General features: G+C 38.3%; 3 protein-coding genes across 3 annotated transcripts; 2 read left to right on the forward strand and 1 right to left on the reverse strand.

Annotated features, from left to right (window-relative positions):
- Positions 1–2,417: 2,417 nt before the first annotated feature.
- Positions 2,418–4,209, reverse strand: LOC141647256 (putative transcription factor At3g04930). Its single transcript, XM_074455378.1, has one exon. The coding sequence runs from the start codon at positions 4,051–4,053 to the stop codon at positions 2,695–2,697; it is 1,359 nt and encodes a 452-aa protein (XP_074311479.1). The 5' UTR covers positions 4,054–4,209; the 3' UTR covers positions 2,418–2,694.
- A 1,630-nt stretch (positions 4,210–5,839) lies between these two features.
- Positions 5,840–6,725, forward strand: LOC141647257 (uncharacterized). The gene has a single exon (XM_074455380.1). The coding sequence runs from the start codon at positions 6,044–6,046 to the stop codon at positions 6,617–6,619; it is 576 nt and encodes a 191-aa protein (XP_074311481.1). The 5' UTR covers positions 5,840–6,043; the 3' UTR covers positions 6,620–6,725.
- Positions 6,726–14,959: 8,234 nt separating this feature from the next.
- Positions 14,960–20,314, forward strand: LOC141647258 (cysteine synthase-like). Its single transcript, XM_074455381.1, has 11 exons — positions 14,960–15,063; positions 16,279–16,331; positions 16,416–16,525; positions 16,657–16,714; positions 17,169–17,432; positions 17,522–17,659; positions 17,954–18,005; positions 18,432–18,511; positions 18,755–18,814; positions 19,138–19,218; positions 20,027–20,314. The coding sequence occupies exons 2-11, from the start codon at positions 16,290–16,292 to the stop codon at positions 20,117–20,119; spliced, it is 978 nt and encodes a 325-aa protein (XP_074311482.1). The 5' UTR covers positions 14,960–15,063; positions 16,279–16,289; the 3' UTR covers positions 20,120–20,314.
- Positions 20,315–20,866: the final 552 nt, after the last annotated feature.

A 20,866-nucleotide genomic window follows, 5' to 3' on the forward strand; every position in this document is an offset into this window, starting at 1 on the left:
TTACTTCAATTCGGTTCAGCTCTTTTCAACCAAAAAGAATTAGGCCAAAAACTTAAAGTTAGCTAGTTGAAATGCTCCAGTATGGATAAACCAGGACTCCAGGAGAGTTACTAGGTAGCACTCTCATACAGAACTCATTCGTGTCGTCGTACCAGTAAAACATATTCTTGGGCTCCATAGCCATATCTACCTCTTCGATTTGTTCTTCCAGTGAAAATGGAAATAATAGGGAAAACTCTTCTTTTAACATAACTTGAAAAATCCTCAAAGAACGCCGGCTTCCAACCATAAAAATCGTCGAAATACTTAGCTATAGAATCAACTAAAGCATCATGCGCAGTTATGTCTAGTACTGAAAAAGAGCACCAGAGCCGATAATGAAACCTTTACTCAAATATTGATTTGATGGGTGAGTAAGCTCCCATGCCCTCACCAATACTGATTTGTGTTACAAAATAAGAAGCTTCATAAGTCTCAGAGAGTGGAGGCTCAAAAGAGTTTGGAGACCTTTGATACTTGTATGCTCGTGACAAGGTATCGGTCTCTTTCTCAAGCACCCAAATGTTGGAGGAGTATGTACTTTCAAACGAGGAGAGTGTAATGGTATCATTTCCATGGACCATTGACTATTGAGAGCAGAGGTATACTTTCAATCGATGATTGTAATCTTACTTCAAAGGTTTTATCTAGAGTTTGAACATAGCTTCAATTCGGATATCCAAACTTCGCGTAGTTTCACTATAGGTGCCTACGGTTTGAACTTTGTAGTTTCAATTGGTGCGGAAGGTTTAGACACTCCTAACTGTGTAAACCCAATCAAGAATGGTCAAAAAATCAAAACAGGTCAACCCCCAGTAAACTCTAATCGGGTGCCTAAGGTTCAGCCGTTCAGACTTCAGGCAAGGCTCCGGATTCTCCTATACTGCCAATTACAGAGCCCGAGAGAACACACCAAGTATTGGTAAAAGATGAAATAGCTAAAGAGTAGCCAATGTTCTAACTGAAACTCTTCGCCCAAAATCTGGACGATCAAGACAGGCAACACGTAGCAAGCAGCAATGTGACATTGACGGCAACAAGAACATACCACTCAAGCTACAACAGTTGAAAGAGTCCTCATTATAAGGGAGATTTTAAGAAATGGATAGAAACATGAGCGAAAATTGAAAATCTAGTCGGATGCCAATCCCCCGCTTGTCTAATGGTAGTCACTGCTGGTTCATGGCGGTCAACTGCTGTTGCAAGACAATCTATGGTGGGAAGGATAGAGGAAAACAAATAAAAAGACACTTTGTTTCAAGTGATTTCCGTGTGACAATGAGCTTTTCCGGGTTTGCATATTTCCACCTGCGTTACTCAGACACGCCGACACGTGTCGGCGTGTCGGACACGGCTATTTGGGGTGAATTTTCATGTTTTGTGGTCTAAATTGAAGTGTCGAAGTGTCGTGTCGTGTCGGACACCGACACGTGTCTGACACGCGACACGGCAGTTAAGTGAAGTGTCGGAGTAACATAGATTTCCACTAATATGTATGGCTAATGCCACGGAAGCTCCAAATGTAAAAGACTAAAAGCCAATCACATCCTGTGGAAATAGCACTTGCCTAATGGAGGGTTCTAATAAGAACCCGGATTCTCCCTCTACTGCCAATCACACAACAAAGACAATCATGCGAAAGGGAACATATCAAACCGTGTTCAATGATGAAATAGCTACGATCAGCCAATGTTCTAACTTCAGTGCTGCACACAAAATCTGGACGACAGGGGCAAGCAACAGCATGACATTGACGACAACAACAGCATACCAGTCAAGCTACAACAGTTTAAGGAGTTTGCAGATTATAAGGGAGACTTTAAGGAGTCGAAAAGAACATGAGCAAAGTCGAAATCTGAGCCAAAGATTTAGAATATATCTCAACAACATGACATGGAGTCATGGAGATAACAGCGACGAGTAGGGGTTGCCTATTCTTGGGGTAGATGGCTGCAAGCCTGCAATCACACGATTCCCGTCTAAGGATCAAAAGGGAGATGCACACTGACCAAGTCAACAGCAGCAAAAGTGGGATCCTTGACCCTCACCATCAAGTCATCAACCCTCATCTCGCTCTTGGTTAATCTTGCTCACATTATAGTCTGGTTGGGACCAATTGACATCCCTCAAGCCAAAAATTGGCAATCAGGCTTAGAAGAAGCACATATATCATCAAACATGAAGTTCACGCTTCAAAACCGACTCACCCAACTTTGTTAGAAGCGACAACTCACTTTGTTAGAAGACAACTCACACTCTCCCTTCATCACATACACTGATACATAAATACATAATATCATCAAACTTTGTATCAAACGCATCTAACCCTTAACAAATATTGCATCAGCAGTGCAGAAACTAAAAAACACACCAAGACATCAACAAGAACATGCGCTTTCTCTATCCGAGCCATTGCTATACATAAAAATTTAAGAGTTGCGCAAAGAGTAGCTAGCTACACAGTACACAGATAATTAATTAAACATTATTCAACAACTCATTCTCTGTCAAACTAAAAGACGGTTACTAAGCTTACTACTAAGTACTAACTACACATATAATCATCATCATCATTAGTCGTAATTGAAACATCAAACATCAACATAACTTAAAACGAAAACTCACTTACAAATCCACAACTCTACGCGACTTTCCTCAACTTTCCATAGACCTAAGCTCCTCCAATGACACCTTAATTTGTTCCTGAACCAACTCCAATCGCTTCGAGTACACTTCCAATTCAAGTATCTGTTGTTTCCTCCACTTCTCATCAACTCCCCCTTCCACACCCACCCCTGAAAAATTCAATGGCATAGCATTCAATCCCAACTCCCCAACCCCCTTAAACCTGCCACTTCCTCCCTCTACTCCTCCTCCTCCTCCTTCTAATCCACTCTGACCAGCATTACCCGCGCCATTAACCACACTACTAATAAGCTCCTTCAACACCGGTGACAAACAATTCCTCAACGTCTCCTCCACCAATCCCTGCAACGGCGAATTCACACCAACACTACCCACATTATTATTAGTAGCAGCAACAGTATTATCAGCACTAGCATTACTAATATCAGCACACTTCTCCTCCATTTTCGTGGGGGTGGATATCCTTGACCGCTTTCTCGTACACAACTTCGGCAATCCACCCCCATTCCCGGTCAAACTAGTCAACATAGGATCAAACCCTCCCCCACCTCCACCCACACCCACACCGGCCGAATTCAGATTAATCTGACTAACAACATAACTACTATTCGCCGGTCTAGGCGGGGTGGCAGCTACAACCGTAACCGGGTTCACGTTATGAATATAATCCCCGTCATTAAAATCTCCACCCATGACGCTGCCGCCGCCGCCGCCTTGGTAAGCAGTAGCAGGGGTAGTAAGGGTAGGGATAGGGTTAGGAGGGGACAAATTAGTCCAGATCTTGGCGGAAATCTCGAAAGTAGCCTGATCATGAGGAGATTTAAACACGAAATCTTTGGAATTGTTGTTGGAATTGATTTTAGCAAGAACAGTACGGTATTTCTTCTTCAACCGGCGGAGTTTCTCGACGAGCTGGTTTTTGTTGAAATGGAGTTGGAGTTTGGATTGGATTTGATCGTAGAAGGCGGCGGTGTCATGGTAGTGACCGGAAGCGGTGGGGCCGCGGGTGGCGGTGTAGTCGAGGAAGCCTTGGAGAAGTTCGATCTCGTCTTCGTCGGTCCATAGGCGTTGGAAGAGACGGCGGGAGTCGACTGCGGCGGTGGAGGCGGTGGTGTTGGTGGTGGTGGGGAGAGCGAGAGTGGTGATTGTGGTGGTGGGTGGTGGTGGGGTGATGGCGATGGTGACGGCGGCGGATGGAGGAGGAGGGAGGGAGTCGGAGGAGGGGGAGGGGGAAGAGACGATGTCGTTTAGGGGTTCGACGTCGACGTCGTCGTCATCGTCGGAGGAGTTGTAGGAGGAAACGACGTCGTAGTCGAGATCGGAAGAGGGGAAGTTGGGGGAGATGGTGAGCATCGGATCGTCAACCATGGTTAAAGGTGTGGTTAGGAAAGGAGAGGTTTCAAAGGGAGGAGGGAGACTGGGCGACGACTTGGAAGGTTTGTGAGGATTGGGAGGTGTGGGTTGCGTGTAGGACTAGGGGTAGGTTAGGTTCAAAAATTGACTACACCATATTCAAAATGTAGTTTGCCCAATTAATGGCTCAAATTAATCCAACCCAAAAGACGTGCCTGGGTTTGCTGTTTGCCCAATTGAGTCGAACCGGTTTTGCAGAGATCGGGTCAGGTATGGCCGAACTAGCTCAAGCAGTCAAGCTTGGCCATAAATTTGATTATGAGTAGGTCGAGCGAGGGTAGCTAATATTAGATCTGGCGAACGGATTAACCTATTTGGTCGGGTTAGTACGGGTTTCTAAAGTTCGAGTCGGGTTAGGTCGGGCCGGGTTAATTCGGGTTCGGGTTATTTTCGGGTCAACTACTATCAACTTATTTATGGATAATAATCAGTGTGCAACAATAAACGTTCGGGTATGGGTCAATTGATCAGGTTCGTATCAGGCTCAGGTCGGGTTATTTGGGTAAGTCAACTTTGCCAGGTTTAGGTAGTATGTTGAACCTTTTTTTTGGTGAATTGAGGGTAAGTCGAGTCGGGAAAGGCCAACCTTGAGTTTGTCGGGCTTAGGTGCGGATCAAAGCCGTGGGATTGGAGATATGATTGTCGTGTCAGGTCACATTGGTCAAATAACAACAATTACTTTTACTTATGTGGAACTTGGCTTCCGACCATAGAATTTTCTTTTTATTTTATTTTATTTTTTTGTATGAGCAGAAACACAGTAACACACATTTATTCATATTTACCTAGAATCAATCATTAAATATTGGATTAACATTTGTTTTGGTTGAGAGAAGGGGTACATAAGTTTGAGGCTAAATTATCATCTCGGCCGGTATGCGATGATGGTCGTCCTACAAGGTGAAATTCGGCCTAGGGTGAAGCCTCAAACACTCTCACTATCTATCCACAAAAGGATCATTCGTCACGGGGTCTTCAAGCCTTTAGAGTCGCTCGAACTCGAGCAGACCATTCGACTTAATAAGTTGTCGGGTGGGATTTATCCCATCAACATTTGTTAAGTTTAAAATAAATTACATTACATGGGTTTGTTTACTTATTAGGCAATATGTGTACACGTAGACACATCAACTCAAATCTCGCATCTTCTCCGGACACATCCACTCAAATTGGGGTTATTACTTTTGGTATGTTATTTGTAGCTACTGTGATTTGTGAGCCTACCTACGTAGTATGTTTTAGTTTGTTGTTTCCTTCGTATATTAATTCTCTCGTTGAGTTTTACATCATGTGTATTAGGCGTGGTCAAAGCTCAAGGCCTGCTCGGCCCACCTGCACCCGGCTCGCAAGTCGGGCCCTTTTATGCTTGGCTCGGCCCGGCCTCCACCACGAGTCGTGTCCAGGTCCATCATATCATACCCGACATGCCCATTGACTCGCCTAAACCCTAACCCGCCTTAGCACTGATGCACCCCCTACCCAGAATATGTCTGGGTCTAGCATCTTTAGCCCGGTCTAGCCCATTTGACCACTCTAATGTAGTATGCCTTATTTAAAAAATCTAAAAATAGAGGGAAAAAAACACCTTGCAATCTCATACTGTATTCTCATACACAAATACTTAAATAGTCAATGCTTTCAACAAGCCCGTTTTACTAATCTAAACACAACATTGACCATTTGGTAACACCAAGTCAGCAAGACACCTTTTAAAATTGGAGTGGTGGAGCTTAAGTTAACCAATAAACATCCAAAACCCACACCTTATCCTTCAACACCTTCCCCACCTAAAATCAAAGGTCTACAAAAATGGCATATACTTTCCCATGGATCCTCCCTCTTTCCCCTTCTCTTCTCAAAACCCTCTAACTTTTGTCCCCAAATTTCAACATTCCCACACTTAAAAAACAAACAAAATCACACATTTTGCATAAACTTCCTAAAAATGGCTTCAACCATAACAAAACCAACACCCTTCTACTTCCAACTTACCTCACCTTCACTTCCAAAACCCAAATTTCATCAATGTTCACCAAAAATCCACAGTTTTAGAGCACCAAAACTATGCATTAAGTCGGTTGATGTGTCGAAAGAAGACAAACCCATTTCAGAGGAGCCAAAATCAGAGATACCCTTTTCAGGATCAGAGGAATTAACAACTACAGAAGAAGAAGAGAGTTTTGATAAGAAAAGATTGGAAGAGAAGTTCGCGGTGTTGAATACTGGGATATATGAATGTAGGTCATGTGGGTATAAATATGATGAGGCAGCTGGTGATCCTAGTTACCCTGTCCCGCCCGGGCTACCTTTTGCGCAGTTGCCGGAAGATTGGAGATGTCCGACTTGCGGTGCTGCTAAAAGTTTCTTTGATAGTAAGAGTGTGGAGATTGCTGGTTTTGCTCAAAATCAGCAGTTTGGTTTAGGGGGTAATTCGCTTACTTCTGGACAGAAAGCTATTCTTATTTATGGTACTTTGTTTCTGTTTTTTGGTTTGTTTTTATCTGGTTATTTTTTGCAATAGTTGTTATGTAATTATAATAATATACAATTTGGAGAATTGGAGGGTTGTAATTGTGTTACTGGTATATCTTTTTAATGTCGAAGTTAGTAAAGATTATTGAGGGAAATGCGGGTTGCATTGATTTGATTACTCTCTCGTATTCTTTGGATTATAGAATTCTGCTATACCGGTATATGTAACAATTTCCCTTAGCCAAGGTATTGAGTTAATGATCACGGCCAAAGCGGCTATTAATGATCGCCTGATCGGTACTGCCTCAAAATGTGGTGATTGAGAACTTTGAAACTCTTATTAGAATGGTCGTGATGCGATGTGGCAGCCTGAATTTGGTATTGTGACCTTGGTTATATTTATGCACGTCTATTACATCGAACATAGTCGATATTCCGCTTTACATAGCTTGATAACAGCATTAGTTGAACTCTGTTTGGTAATGGCATGATAGTTGATAACTCCTTTATCAGGCTTCTTCAATGTGCCTATGACGGCTTTGAAGCTATGTGACACTAACTCTGCCATACCAAATTACTCTGCATCGTGTACTGGCACCGGACTATAAACTTGCAAAGGTTGATTGTTGGTGATATCTGATAGTCCAATACCAGTGAACTCAGTGTGATTGTCTGAACTAAATTCTAGACTTGAAGACCTTCAACTGGTTTTGCTTAAAACAACAATATCCGTACCTCAACTTACTATGGTTTCGGGGTTAGACTAAAAAAGTGATGGGTTAGATACTTACTCGTAGTCAACAAATTCTTTTTGTTTTTATTATTTTGTGAGGATTGCGGATTACTTTAATCAAGGCACAGAATTTATTAAATAGGAGGAATTACATATTTTGAATATAAATTGCGTTCTCAATACTAGTGTAGAAGGATTGAGATCTTAGATCTAGATTTGGTTTTTTCTATAAACCAAACTTGATGCGATCAATTATGAATGTAGCTAATTAGAAAGTTAAATAAATAATTGAGACATTTTGAAAATAAAATAGGTAAATATGTGAGAGAACCATCTCAACCAAAATGTTGAGCTTATGAAATTTGAACTTAGAGCCTGGATAATGCACAAATTTCCACATGTGAGATCTAGGGGCTTCCAAGAATGGAATTTAAGACATGAGGGTCGTTAAACTCTAATATAATGTGATAGTTAAGATCGTATCAGTGGTATTGATGTTCTCTTTCTTACATACTCCATCATACCATCAAAGATCTCTTTTTTTTGCTCGTACCAAGCTCAATAGGAAGATTGTCTTTTTGTCCCGGGTAAAAACAATCAAATGAATGTAACACAATAGTCTGATAGATGAACCAACTCAACCAAAACCTTAAGGTGATGGTTGAGGCCCAACTATGGTTAGTTGTGCACCGGCTCCCTCGTACCGTGTGCTGGGTTTCCACTTCGAGTTTTTGAGGAGTTTTGAGGTTGCCAGGATTTGAACCCGTGACCTTCGGTCACACTGGCTCTGATACCATGATAGATGAACCATCTCAACCAAAACCTTAAGGTAATGATTGAGGCCCAACTATTATAAATATTCCTATTATAGTCTTCGGGTGATTGTCAATGTATACACTTCTTCTGAATGATGAATGAGCATAAGTTGGATTATGGCTTGTCTTGAAGGTCATGTACACGTAGCAAACATGGTCTTATGGTGTTCCGAGGAGCTATCTCTTCTAGTTTGGGTGGCATATTGATGCCCTAACACTTACATTTATCAATGCGATAATCGCAACTCGTTTTCCATTTAAGAATTAGCTTTGACATGCAGTTTTGATTTGTTATTACTTGTCAATTATGAATCAATAGAACTCGTACATATTATTCTTCTTCCTTTTAACCTATCATTTATTCTTGTTCCAATAAACAACCGAGAAACTTAATCAAACCTCACATTTTATTATGTACGTCAAAACTTAAACTTGTGAAATTTTGAAACCTCACGGACTTACATAGTCACATGTTTAATACACTTTTATGATAGAAATATTTAACTTACTTCGTGATTGAAAGTCAAAGAATGATTAAAAGTGTATATGAGTTAGGAGTGGTCAAAAGTGCGGGTCAGCCCACCGGATCACTTTGGCCTGGTCCGTCTCGACCTGCCCCCGGGCCGATCCGACCCGTCCTATATCCGTGCCGGTTTCGAGACTCCAATGCCAATCCCAGCCCGTCCCAGCCCTAAACCCGCTTCACGAGGTCACCTTTTACCCGACCCGCCTTCAATCTCGGGTCAATTCCCGGTCTCCCAAGCCAAACTTGGCCCTCCCCCTGACCTGGGCCGGACCTGACCGACTCGCACCATTTACCAGCCCTAAAATAAGTACTAATAGTATAAAATAATTTACTAAATAAAAAATATCATTGATAATGATAAAATGATCACTTAATAAAATTACTAAAAAATGAACAAAAATAATTTGCTTAATAATTAGCAATTAACTAATCAAATACTTATTATACATTTAGGATTCCTAAATGATGGAACTTGATTGATTTAAAGAGTTATATTGTTTTTTTGAATGACGAGGTTATCCGCAAGCGCTACCTTTAAGGCGTATTGGGTAAACCCCTGAGTATACGTGATAGCCTATAAATCGCATAGGTTAGATCAGCCACAAGAGGGTGACATGTTTGAAATCTAAAAGGTATGGTTTAAGGCCAATAATAATCTCCACAAAATTGATCTTTAAGTGGCTTGAACCTGAAATCTTTAAAAGTTTCACCTAACTTTTAACCATCAGACTCCACCTTGCGGACATTAGGGCTGAGCAAAAAATCCGATTATCCAAACCGATCCGATATCCGATCCGAATCCGATCCGAATTTTTGGATATCCAATCCGAAAGTTAAGTTTGGTTTGGATATCTGATTCAAAATCTTTGGTTTTAGTTTGGATATGGATATTAGAATTAAAACATTTGGATATCCGATCCGAAACTATAGTTTTCTAGTATAATTTCGAGAAAATAAAATTTTATGTTATACAACAACTTATTTAATGTTTAAAATATTAGAGAAATATGTAAGTGTTACTTAAATTTTATGTCGAGAACTTTGGAGTAAGAATACTAAAGAAAATCATCATGTAAGACTATGAATATAATCGTGTTTCAAACTTAATTTTAATGTAAATTCAAAAGTATGGATATCCGCTTCCAATCCGATTATTTTGGATACCCGAACATTGGATATTTGAAACATTTGGTTTGGATATTGGATATCTAACTTCAGGAATTATAATATGGATATCCGATCCGAACTAACACTTTGGAATCGGATACCCGATCTGTACTCTGCCCTAGCGGACATAAAAAAGTTATACCGTTAGAGATTGAAAGAACTGAGTTTCGTGAATTTTTTAAGCAAGAGTATACAAATGAATATATAAGATAATATGGCTAGGAAAGTATATACGAAGTATAAGCTAATTTATTGCAAAGATTTAAAATTAATAATATTGTAAATTTGTAGCTAGTATTTAGGGTTTTTCTATTATAAAACTCAATTAGTATTGCTTAAAATGATAATATTCATTTTAATGGTAACGATCCAAATGCTACCACTTACGTACTATTTTCCTCAAAAAGATAAAGGTCAAACATTTTGCACAAATACTATACTACAACCAGTTTTATAATAGTATTGTACAACCGTCCCAAAGTTATTGAGCTCTTACACAGAGTTGTTGAGCTATTTTATAAGTTATAGAGCTATTTTGCGAAGTTATTGAGCTTAATAATTAGGAAAAATTACAAATAACCACCCCATATTTGCGATTTTTTACAAATTACCACCCCGTATTTGCGTTTTTACAAATAACCCCCAAACTTTAACGTATATTCCCCAATCACCCCCGTATTTTTACTTCGAACATCATTTTCCTTATTTTCCGACTTGTTAAGTGACGATTTAAGTAAAATACCTAAACTACCCCTATTTACTTATTACGCATACTCTACATCCCAACCCAACTGATTATTTTCATTTCACTTTACCCAGATATCCCAATTTCTTCATTCTACTCTAACCCTAAATCCCAATTCTCTAATCGTATCCCCAATTCATCTTTTTATTCCCTAATTCAATCAATCGAACTGATGAACCTTAATTAAGTCGATTAATCGACTGCACAATTAGTAGCTGAATATATTCAACAATTTGAATAATATGGGTAAAAAATCAGGCGAAAATGACAAGTAAGATTCCAACTTAATATCAACATAATTTTCGTATTTTTGTTTGGTTTATTAGTTTGTATTATCTTAGGATTTTCATATATTCTACTTAGATTTTTACCCAAAAAAAGAAAAGAATATGGATTATAACATCCATGAAGAATACTATGCTAAGTTTAGTCCATGGGTAAACTGATGTACATGTAAATGAAAATGGCAAGTAAGAAATTTGTATTTAGATTGTACGAAATACTATGCTAAAGTCAGTTTGTTATGATATTGATTGTTGTTACAATTTTTGTTTTCTATTAATTGTAGGTTGTCAGAGCCGTTTGAATTTGATGTTAGATTTCATCATGGAGGTAGATTTGAGACGAGTGCAAATGGTAGCTTATTTTGGGGGTGTATTGAATCTTCAATTTGGGTTTTGGTCAGAGAGCTATTCATATCGTAATGTTATTCAGGCCGGTTTGTCTCTATTAAATGGTAAGCCATTTGAATCATTTTTCAAGGTTAAAGGTAAAAGCTTCGTAACCGGGCTGAAGAAATTGGAAAGTCCGGATGGGATGACTGACTTGTTTAACTCTAGGGATGATGACAACCGTCTTGATGTGTACTTTGTTCAGACAAGTAGGCCGTCAAGCACACATGCTATCCCAAGAACAAAGAATACCCCTGAAAAAAGTCCAACTTCAGTTAGGAGGTCCCCTAGACTATTGAATAGCCCTATTGAAATTTCTGTCTCCCCTTTGAAAAGGATTGAGAAGCTACAACCTAGAAGATAACTGGTGTTAGATGATGCAAGTAAGACTAAAGAAAAAGAAAAAGGGAAGGGTAAGGAGAAATTTGGGGTGCTTTCGAGAAGAGAAGCGAAAAGATGACCGAGGTAGTGAATGAGGATGAGTGGCCCTCCGGCTCCGAGGATTTGGAGGGGTATTGGAGTGAGGATAGTTCTTTTAGTGATATTGTTGTGTGAAACCGAGATAGAAGGAGATTTAGTAGGAGAGGAATTGTTTTCTGATTATATTGATGAATCCCTTATCAATGTAATTAATAACACATTGAACCAGTCTTGCTCACAAACCAAGGTTTCAGGAAATGCTCATTTGTTGAATGTTGATGATGTGAATGTATATCTGTCTAAAGGCTTGTGTAGATGGGTTTGTGAAAAGGGTGTAGGCCTTTAGTTGGAGTAGATGGTTGCCATCTTAAAGGGATGTACCCTGGTATGATCCTTATAGCTGTGGTCATGGATGGGAATAATAACATATATCCAGTAGCCTGGGCAGTGAACCCAATGCCTGGAGTTAGCCAGTGGGAAAGGACTGACCATGTACAACCATTGCCTCCCATAATGAGGAAGATGCCTGGGAGACCATCAAATAAGAAGAGAAAGAAGGAAGCTGACGAGGCTTTTAAAGGGAAAAAAGCAAAGAGGACAGTGAAGTGTGGCAAATGTGGAGCTCTTGGCCACAATATCAAGAGCTGCAAGAATGCCCCATCTGCACCTCAATCAAAGAACAAAGGTGGAAGACCTCCGACTAATTCAACTTGGGTCAAGACTGCAAAGAAGAAAAGTGATGCGAAGAAGGCAAAGACGACACATGATCAAACCATTTTGAGACAAATTGAGAGCCAACCATCTTTGGATTAACAAATTTATCAGTACTTTGGCTAATTAGTCATTTGTAAGACTTATAAAACGTACTTGGTGATTTGTAAAACTCTTTATTTTAGTCGGAGGTAATTTATAACACTCTTTAACAATTTCGATTTATGTGTTTGAATGTTACGAAATGTGATTGAACGTTAAGCAATTTGTTTGTTACCCTATTAGTTGAGATGAGCATTATTCATTGATAAGCCAGATGATATAACAAGTGGATAACAATCACATATCATTAACACATAGCCTCAAAATTCATACTTGACAACTTCGTCTTTGAACATTACAAACTTAACATCGTCTTAGAACATTACAACTTCATCTTCATGCTACCAACTTTAACCGGAAATCCACACTTACACTTGCCAAGACCAGAATCAAATGGTACTTGCACACGACGACATTTCCGCTACTCGACGTCATTTCCGCTAACATAGTTAAAAAAAAAATACCCAAAAATTAAAAATCTGGAATGAAAAAGTGACTATTTCACGAAAATTTGGACGGAATTAATTGCAAACAACGACGAAAATCTGGACGGAACTAATTGCAATCTGGGTTGCCCAAGTTTAATTGTTGAATGTATTCAGCTACTAATTGTGCAGTCGATTAATCGACTTAATTAAGGTTCATCAGTTCGATTGATTGAATTAGGGAAAAAGAAGATGAATTGGGGATACAATTAGAGAATTGGGATTTAGGGTTAGAGTAGAATGAAGAAATTGGGATATCTGGTAAAATGAAATGAAAATAATCAGTTGGGTTGGGATGTAGAGTATGCGTAATAAGTAAATAGGGGTAGTTTAGGTATTTTACTTAAATCGTCACTTAACAAGTCGGGAAATAAGGAAAATGATGTTCGGAGTAAAAATACGGGGGTGATTGGGGAATATACGTTAAAGTTTGGGGGTTATTTGTAAAAACGCAAATACGGGGTGGTAATTTGTAAAAAATCGCAAATATGGGGTGGTTATTTGTAATTTTTCCTAATAATTATTCTGGTAAGCTCAATAACTTTGTACCATAACTCAATAATTTATAGTTCGACAACTTTGTAACGACGCTCAATTACATTGAGTAAATTGTATATAGGAAAAATTACAAAGACCCACGTATTTGCGTCTTTTTACAAATTACCACCACGTATTTCTATTTTTACAAATAACACCCAACTTTCATTGTATATTCCCCAATCACCACCGTATTTTTGACCCGAGCAACATTTTTCTTATTTTCCGTCTCGTTAAGTGACGACTTAAGTGAAATACCCAAACTACCCTCCAATACTATAACTACAACACACTAATTACCTCTTATACATTCCATTTTCCCCAATCCTATAACCCTAAATCCCTAAATTCCTCCTTTAACCACCAATCTGCAATCCATCGAATGAACCCTAAACCCCTCAATTCTCTCTCCCCAAATGCCACTTCTTACTTTCCCCCCAAAATCCGTCAATTTCATCTCCTAACAACATCAGCAACAACAATGGGGATGAACATAAAAATAGTCAGGAAAATAATAAAGCTACAACTCCAGATAAAACCAAAATTCGAATGCCGACTGCTCCGTGGATGAAGGATCCTCTTCTTGTTGATTCTGATGAAGTTATCAATCTCAAAAAACCCAAATTTAAGAAAAATCACCCAATTCAGATCGCAATTTAAAAAAGCTAGCTATGAAGGCAAATATCAATTATTATAGCTCCCTGAGATGCATCTTATGTGAATGGTCAAAGACAAGAAAGGACTCGGCCATTTAAAACCGGAGAGAGTATTAATGGCAGAAATGTCGTAAATGGAAATTGACCAAGTTCAGTCCCTTCATTTGACATTGAAAAAGAGCTAGAATTAGCTCGTAGATCAGTAAAAATAATTTGATGTTAAAAGGCATCTCTAAATGAGGATTGCAGCTTATGGCTTATCCAGAAAAAATGGGGATTTATGACATGAATTTGGGGATTTTGGGGTTATTGAACTGGGAAAATGAAATGTATATGGGGTAATTAGGGTGTTTTAATGAATATTGGAGGGTAATTTGGGTATTTCACTTAAGTCGTCACCTAACGAGACGGAAAATAAGAAAAACGCTGCTCGGATCAAAAATACGGTGGTGATTGGGGAATATACAATGAAGGTAGGGTGTTATTTGTAAAAATAGAAATACGTGGTGGTAATTTGTAAAAAGACGCAAATACGTGGTGGTTATTTGTAATTTTTCCTTGTATATACAACCAGTTGTATAATATATTAACCAACTACTTAGACATTCATTCTTATCATGTAATAATATTTAGATTTTTTTTACCTTAAATAAGAATCTGCATATAAACGTGGATATTTTGGTAACCCACATTTTGAGTTGATGAATTTTACTCTAATACGTGTGATAGATACATTCACCTAATGACCTAAGCCACAAGAAAAAGAATAACTTAAAAATAAAAAATGCCACCATATATATACCAAATAAAAAATGCCACCATATATATACCTTCAGTCTTCTAGTGTTCTACTACATCTTTTTATATTGTGAATTGTGACCATTTTATACAAAGCTCGCCCTTCACTTTAATTTCTCTCAATCAGGTATCTGGGCACCTCTTATTTTCTCTTAATTCATCGCTTATTTCGTTGATTTCAATCTTTTTATTATCCCTTTTAGTGTAATTTGTGTTTGCCTTTGTTTTCTGGAAATTTTCTACTCATTTTATCAATTGTCAGTGCATTTTTTAGTTTGTTTATCCGTTGATTAGTCAATAAATAATTGATTATTCATTTTTGTATTTTTATAATCGTTGTATACACCCTCGTCCCAATCATTTATTTAAATTTGATTAAAATATCCGTCACAAAGAATAAGTAAGGTAAAGAAATGAACTAGACAAAGGGAGTATATCAACTTCTGACCTTTTCCGAGGTGGATTTTTAGTGCAGTTTTATAATTTTGTGTCTTATTGGATAATGGGTATTGATTGATTGTTTAATTGATGATAAATTTTGTTATTTTTCGGAGTAATTTTGGTGATATTGGGTTTTGATGGATGATCATATTGATTTTACTGTCATATAGTGCAATTTATTGAATATTTTGATCTATTTGTTTATAACTGCTGATGTTTTCAGCTAATCTGTTCAGTTAGCATAGTTTCGGGTTTATTAAAAATAATTAGCCATTGTTGTTGTTCTCGTAGGTGTTAAATGTCAAAATCACTTGATTATTTCCTTGTTTTGATCAAAGTGGTACATGGGATTTATGGAAAATTGGAGGCTGAATTACAGTCAAATTCAATTCTCACCCTGTAACTTGTCAGTAGATATCTGATTCATCTAGGCTAGGAGGTCAGGAGGTGTATTAATAAAGCTTATCGACTTTGATTTTTTGCGGCTAATCGAGTAAAAATTAAGTTTAAAATGAGGAGAACTAGAGACTTTCATCCATCATCATGCCTAAAGACTTTCCGGTTGTACTTAGATTGCTGCAGGTATATATTGCACCAGCATTAGGTTGTGATCATTCTCTTGCCGTAGTTTTGACTCGCAATTATTTACTCCGTATTAAAACTATAGTCTTAAATTCAGAACTCGTTGCTTTTGCAATTGACACTATGACAAGCAACAAATTGATTTATGTGCTTTAACCTTCACTAAATATTGGATAATGTTCTCCCTCAAAAAAAAATGGATAATGTTTTAAAGCAGACAACTTTTTTATCCTAACTTTGAATTTTATTGGGTGTCATTGGGTTACTAGAATTTAATCACTTAAACTAACGTCGGAACAATATTGTTGACTTGGTTCAGTATCATTCAAAATGGTGGAGGAGAAGGCTTTCATTGCTAAAGACGTAACTGAAGTAAGCAAATTTATCTCTTTTGTTTTTCAATGTTAGTGCATGCGAGTGCACTTTTTTTAATATGTTCACGTTCTTTTTGCACAGTTGATTGGCAATACGCCACTGGTATATCTCAATAATGTAGTGGATGGTTGTGTTGCTCGTATAGCCGCCAAGTTGGAAGCAATGGAGCCATGTTCTAGTGTTAAAGACAGGTTATTCATTCTGTTAAGCGTGTTTCCTGTTTTTTTTTTTTTTTTTTTTTTTAAATGGCTGTGACTCTGAAGATCCACATTTTTTATATATGCTTACATCATTGCTGACTGTAGTTATTTTCTTCTCACAGGATTGGGTACAGTATGATTGCTGATGCTGAAGCAAAAGGCCTAATTAAGCCTGGTGAGGTTGGTATTCTGTGACGCTTAGTTCTGGAATTATCATATTCATGTTGGTGATGTCACTAATGGCTACGTTTTTATTTTTTGCTGAAAATGTAACTCGCCTCTTTGGATTTGGAATCTGCGGGGGGAAGCAAAATGACACACTAAGCCGTGTAGACTTCTTGTATTGTGAAACAACTTTTTGATGCAATTTTTATTACGGGCCATCCAGAAATTCCCTCTTATGTTTATAGTGTGGGTAAACCTTCATTTTACCTGCTTCTTACCCACCATAGGTAGGATTTATTGTAGGAATATTGAAGGCGCTAAACTAGTATTGTTATTGCTTCTTATATCTCTTCCTTTTCGGGATATTTATGGCAAATTCAAGTGAGGAAGACCTGAATAGCACAAAGTTTGTATATAGTGCTTCTTTCTTGTGCTAAAGTACGTGTTTTTTGTTCAAAATTTTGCTTAGAGTGTGCTCATTGAGCCAACTAGTGGAAATACGGGCATTGGACTAGCTTTCATGTCAGCTGCTAAAGGTTACAAGCTCATTATAACGATGCCTGCTTCAATGAGTCTTGAGAGAAGGATCATTCTGAAGGCTTTTGGTGCGGAACTAGTTCTAACTGAACCAGCTAAAGGGATGAAAGGGGCTGTCCAAAAGGCTGAGGAGATCCGTGATAAGACACCCAACTCATTTATTCTACAGCAGTTTGAGAATCCGGCCAACCCTAAGGTAATGATATTCGGGCTTATCTGAAATTGACTGATGGCTTACCACCCTCATGCCTCATTGACTGATATTTATTTGAAACAATTTTTTAGGTTCACTATGAAACAACTGGACCTGAAATTTGGAAAGGTACTGCCGGGAAAATTGATATACTGGTATCTGGAATTGGGACTGGAGGTACAGTAACAGGCGCAGGAAAATTTCTTAAAGAACAAGATCCAAAAGTGAAGGTATGTTGTATATGTGAAATTTAAGGAAAAGTTTACAAGGGCTCTGAGAAGTGCACCAGCATCCCTGTTACATTGTACTGCCTCCACACCTAGTTTCTTGTCGCAGTTAAACTTTGGTGATCAACTTTGATCATTAATTTTTAAAAGTACTTTGTGGTAATTGTTGTACATTGTGCGAAAATATTCGTCAAAGTTAACATAGTGTGACCACCAAAGTCTTTTGGCGGATACAGGCATGCTTTTCTTTTGATTCTTTGTCCATCTCTTAATTATCTGTTACTTCGTTATTTTCAGCTAATTGGTGTGGAACCAGTCGAAAGTGCTGTATTGTCTGGAGGGAAACCTGGTAAGTAACCCCCCCAAAAAAACTGGCTGGACAGTTTTATTGTTACCATCCTATTCACTAGAGTTATGTGCAACTGTGCAAGGAAGGCTAGATTTTCCGTGATTTAACAAAATTTAGTTGCTAATTTTCATTGTAAAATGGTCGCAAATGGTTACCTCAAGTCCGTCTCAGGCTCTCAGCAATAACTTTTAGTTTTTTCCTTCTTATTACAATCAAATGATTACCAGAAACAATTACTTTGTACATGCATGAGCACCAAGTCAATCATAACACAATTTTTTGAAATTTCGTTCAAATGTTTCAACTGATTGTGTCAAATATTTATTATTTTGCCAACCACCCATTAATAAGAGAGCCGCATTTTAAGTAATTTGAAATAACCTTTTTACTAAGTGAAGTTGAATTTTTAATAAATCTATGACGTAGGCCCACACAAGATTCAAGGAATTGGAGCAGGCTTTATACCTGGTGTTCTGGATGTGAGTATACTTGATGAAGTGGTTCAGGTGAGCCTTTCTTTCGTTCTGGCTTCCTGTCTTCACCCCACTCCCTGCATTTGATTGTAGATTTGTTGTGTTATTATGTTAGGTAAGCTCCATATATGTAATTAATTTTGTTTTGAGCCGGTAAACGCCTCAAGATTAGAGTCTAGACTGTTTGATACGTGCCCGTGTCCCACACGCGCACCCGAGTTAAAGTAACATAGACTGTAAATGGATTCCTAAAATTGCGCCTCTCTCATTCGACAGGTGTCCAGTGATGAATCCATTGAAATGGCAAAAACACTTGCACTCAAAGAAGGTTTGCTGGTAAGCCTTTTTGTTTATTAGTGTGCTAAATGTTTTTTTTCTTATTTGTTTAGTTCATACTCCCTCTCTCCCGGTCATTTGTTGTCCTATTCCATTTTGGGGTGTCTCAGTCAATTGTTGTCCTTTCTGTTTTAAGAATGAACTTGATGAACAATTTGATCATTCACACTCAATTTAGTCCACTTGTCATTTAGTAATTGGCCCCCTCCTCTTTCCTTGTCTTTGTGCCAAAACCAAAGGACAACAATTGACCAGGACGGAGGGAGTACATCCTTTTTGATTTACATTGATTTACAGTGAGACTGAGGAGTTACATATTTCAGGTGGGGATTTCCTCTGGTGGTGCTGCCGCGGCTGCCATTAAAGTGGCAAAGAGGCCTGAAAATGCTGGAAAACTCATTGTTGTAAGTTTGCTTTCTTCTTTCAACGCCTCGTCATATTCATATGCATCTAGGGTCAAGCTCTTCTAATAGCGGTTTGGTTACTTCGGACCTTTTGGCTTAGTAGATCCCTTCAACTCTTCTAAATTCCAATGCACCAATTAGTTTAAAAAAAGCGCGCCTTTGGTCAACTCTCAATAGGGCACTAGCCAAAACTTGTTAGAGACAAACTAGGAATCACTTGATTTGTTAGTATTACCAGTTTCACAGTAGACTTTCATGTAAGACTGCCCTAGATCTATTGCTGTAAGGTGACTCAGAACTTGGAACCTGCCCAAAATCTTGAACCTTTACCCTTTCCCACTGGTCCATGTATTTAAATTGATTTTAGGTTTGATCCGCAATCAGCTGTCTTGGCCGAAACAGCCTCCAGTGTGATTGCTGTGACCTTGAAACACTTGTATTGGTCATGGGTTTAATACGAAACAGTATTATAACCCAAATCTTTGACCTGTTTTTATTGCGTTCAAGATGTACAATGCCCATCCTAGCCTTTGTTTCTCCGACATTTTATATTACACTGAGCATCCCTATCTGATGCTCTACTACTTAACATTCCCTTTTAAGCTGTTAGCATGTGGATTTTTTTTGAAAATTAAAGCTTTGACACTTTGACATGCATGCGTGTTGGAATGTTGGATACTCCTGAACAACTACTCTCATTCTATGCGTTTTTGCATCAATCTTCCAATATGTATGCACCTGATTGTTAGTTTTTTGACAAATAATAGCAATTGTATCGCAATCTGATCTATCATTACTAATCAATCAGGTGGTTTTTCCAAGCTTTGGAGAGCGATACTTATCCTCTGTATTGTTTGAATCGGTGAGGCGGGAAGCTGAGAGCATGCCTATTGAGTCTTAAAATGATACTACAGAGCTTCACTAATTCACAAATCACGATGCTCCACTGCTCCGTTTCCCTGACGACTTTCTTGTGCATTTGAATAATAATAGTCTGTTATGTTTACTTATTTGCTTTTACTCTTAGGATTTTGCTGTATGCATATGCCAAATTTTTACAATTGTCCTTCTATAAACCTCTTATTTTCCTCGTAAACCTTCAAACATGTATGTTTTTTACACTTGGCCCAAATGCCTCGTGAACTCTTGCAACTGGTGGATATGGGCAACACCAAACTGTTCCGATAATCATAACATCACGATATATTTTTAAGAAAAATTATGTTTATGTTTTGTAATTATCAGAGTGAGATAACAAAAGACATCCAGTTATTTGATTTGCAATCGATGAGTTTGACTTCAAAAAAATTGATGCCGATCTCGACTCTCAAAAAGAGGTTGCGTCAGCTAGAGTCTATAATAGTGAATTCACAGGGTTATTTTTGGTCAAGTTTTGCGAGTTCCAACTGTTCTTAGAAATCAGGACCATTAAGGCCAAAATCACCAGAACCTAGTTTGTTCAAGGGTGTTGGCTATGTGGTTGATGTTGGCAGTGGAGATGTCGCTAGAACGATACTCCATCTGATTCTTTGGAATTGTACCCTTTTTAAGATTTGTGGGGACTATTTTACTTTGAAATTGACCCCCTTTTCAAGATTTGTGTGGCAAAAATAGGCAATTATTAAGAATTGAAACGAATATTTGTGTA

This window comes from Silene latifolia, chromosome 3 (genome assembly GCF_048544455.1).
Source record: "Silene latifolia isolate original U9 population chromosome 3, ASM4854445v1, whole genome shotgun sequence".
NCBI classification, from domain to species: Eukaryota; Viridiplantae; Streptophyta; class Magnoliopsida; order Caryophyllales; family Caryophyllaceae; genus Silene; species Silene latifolia.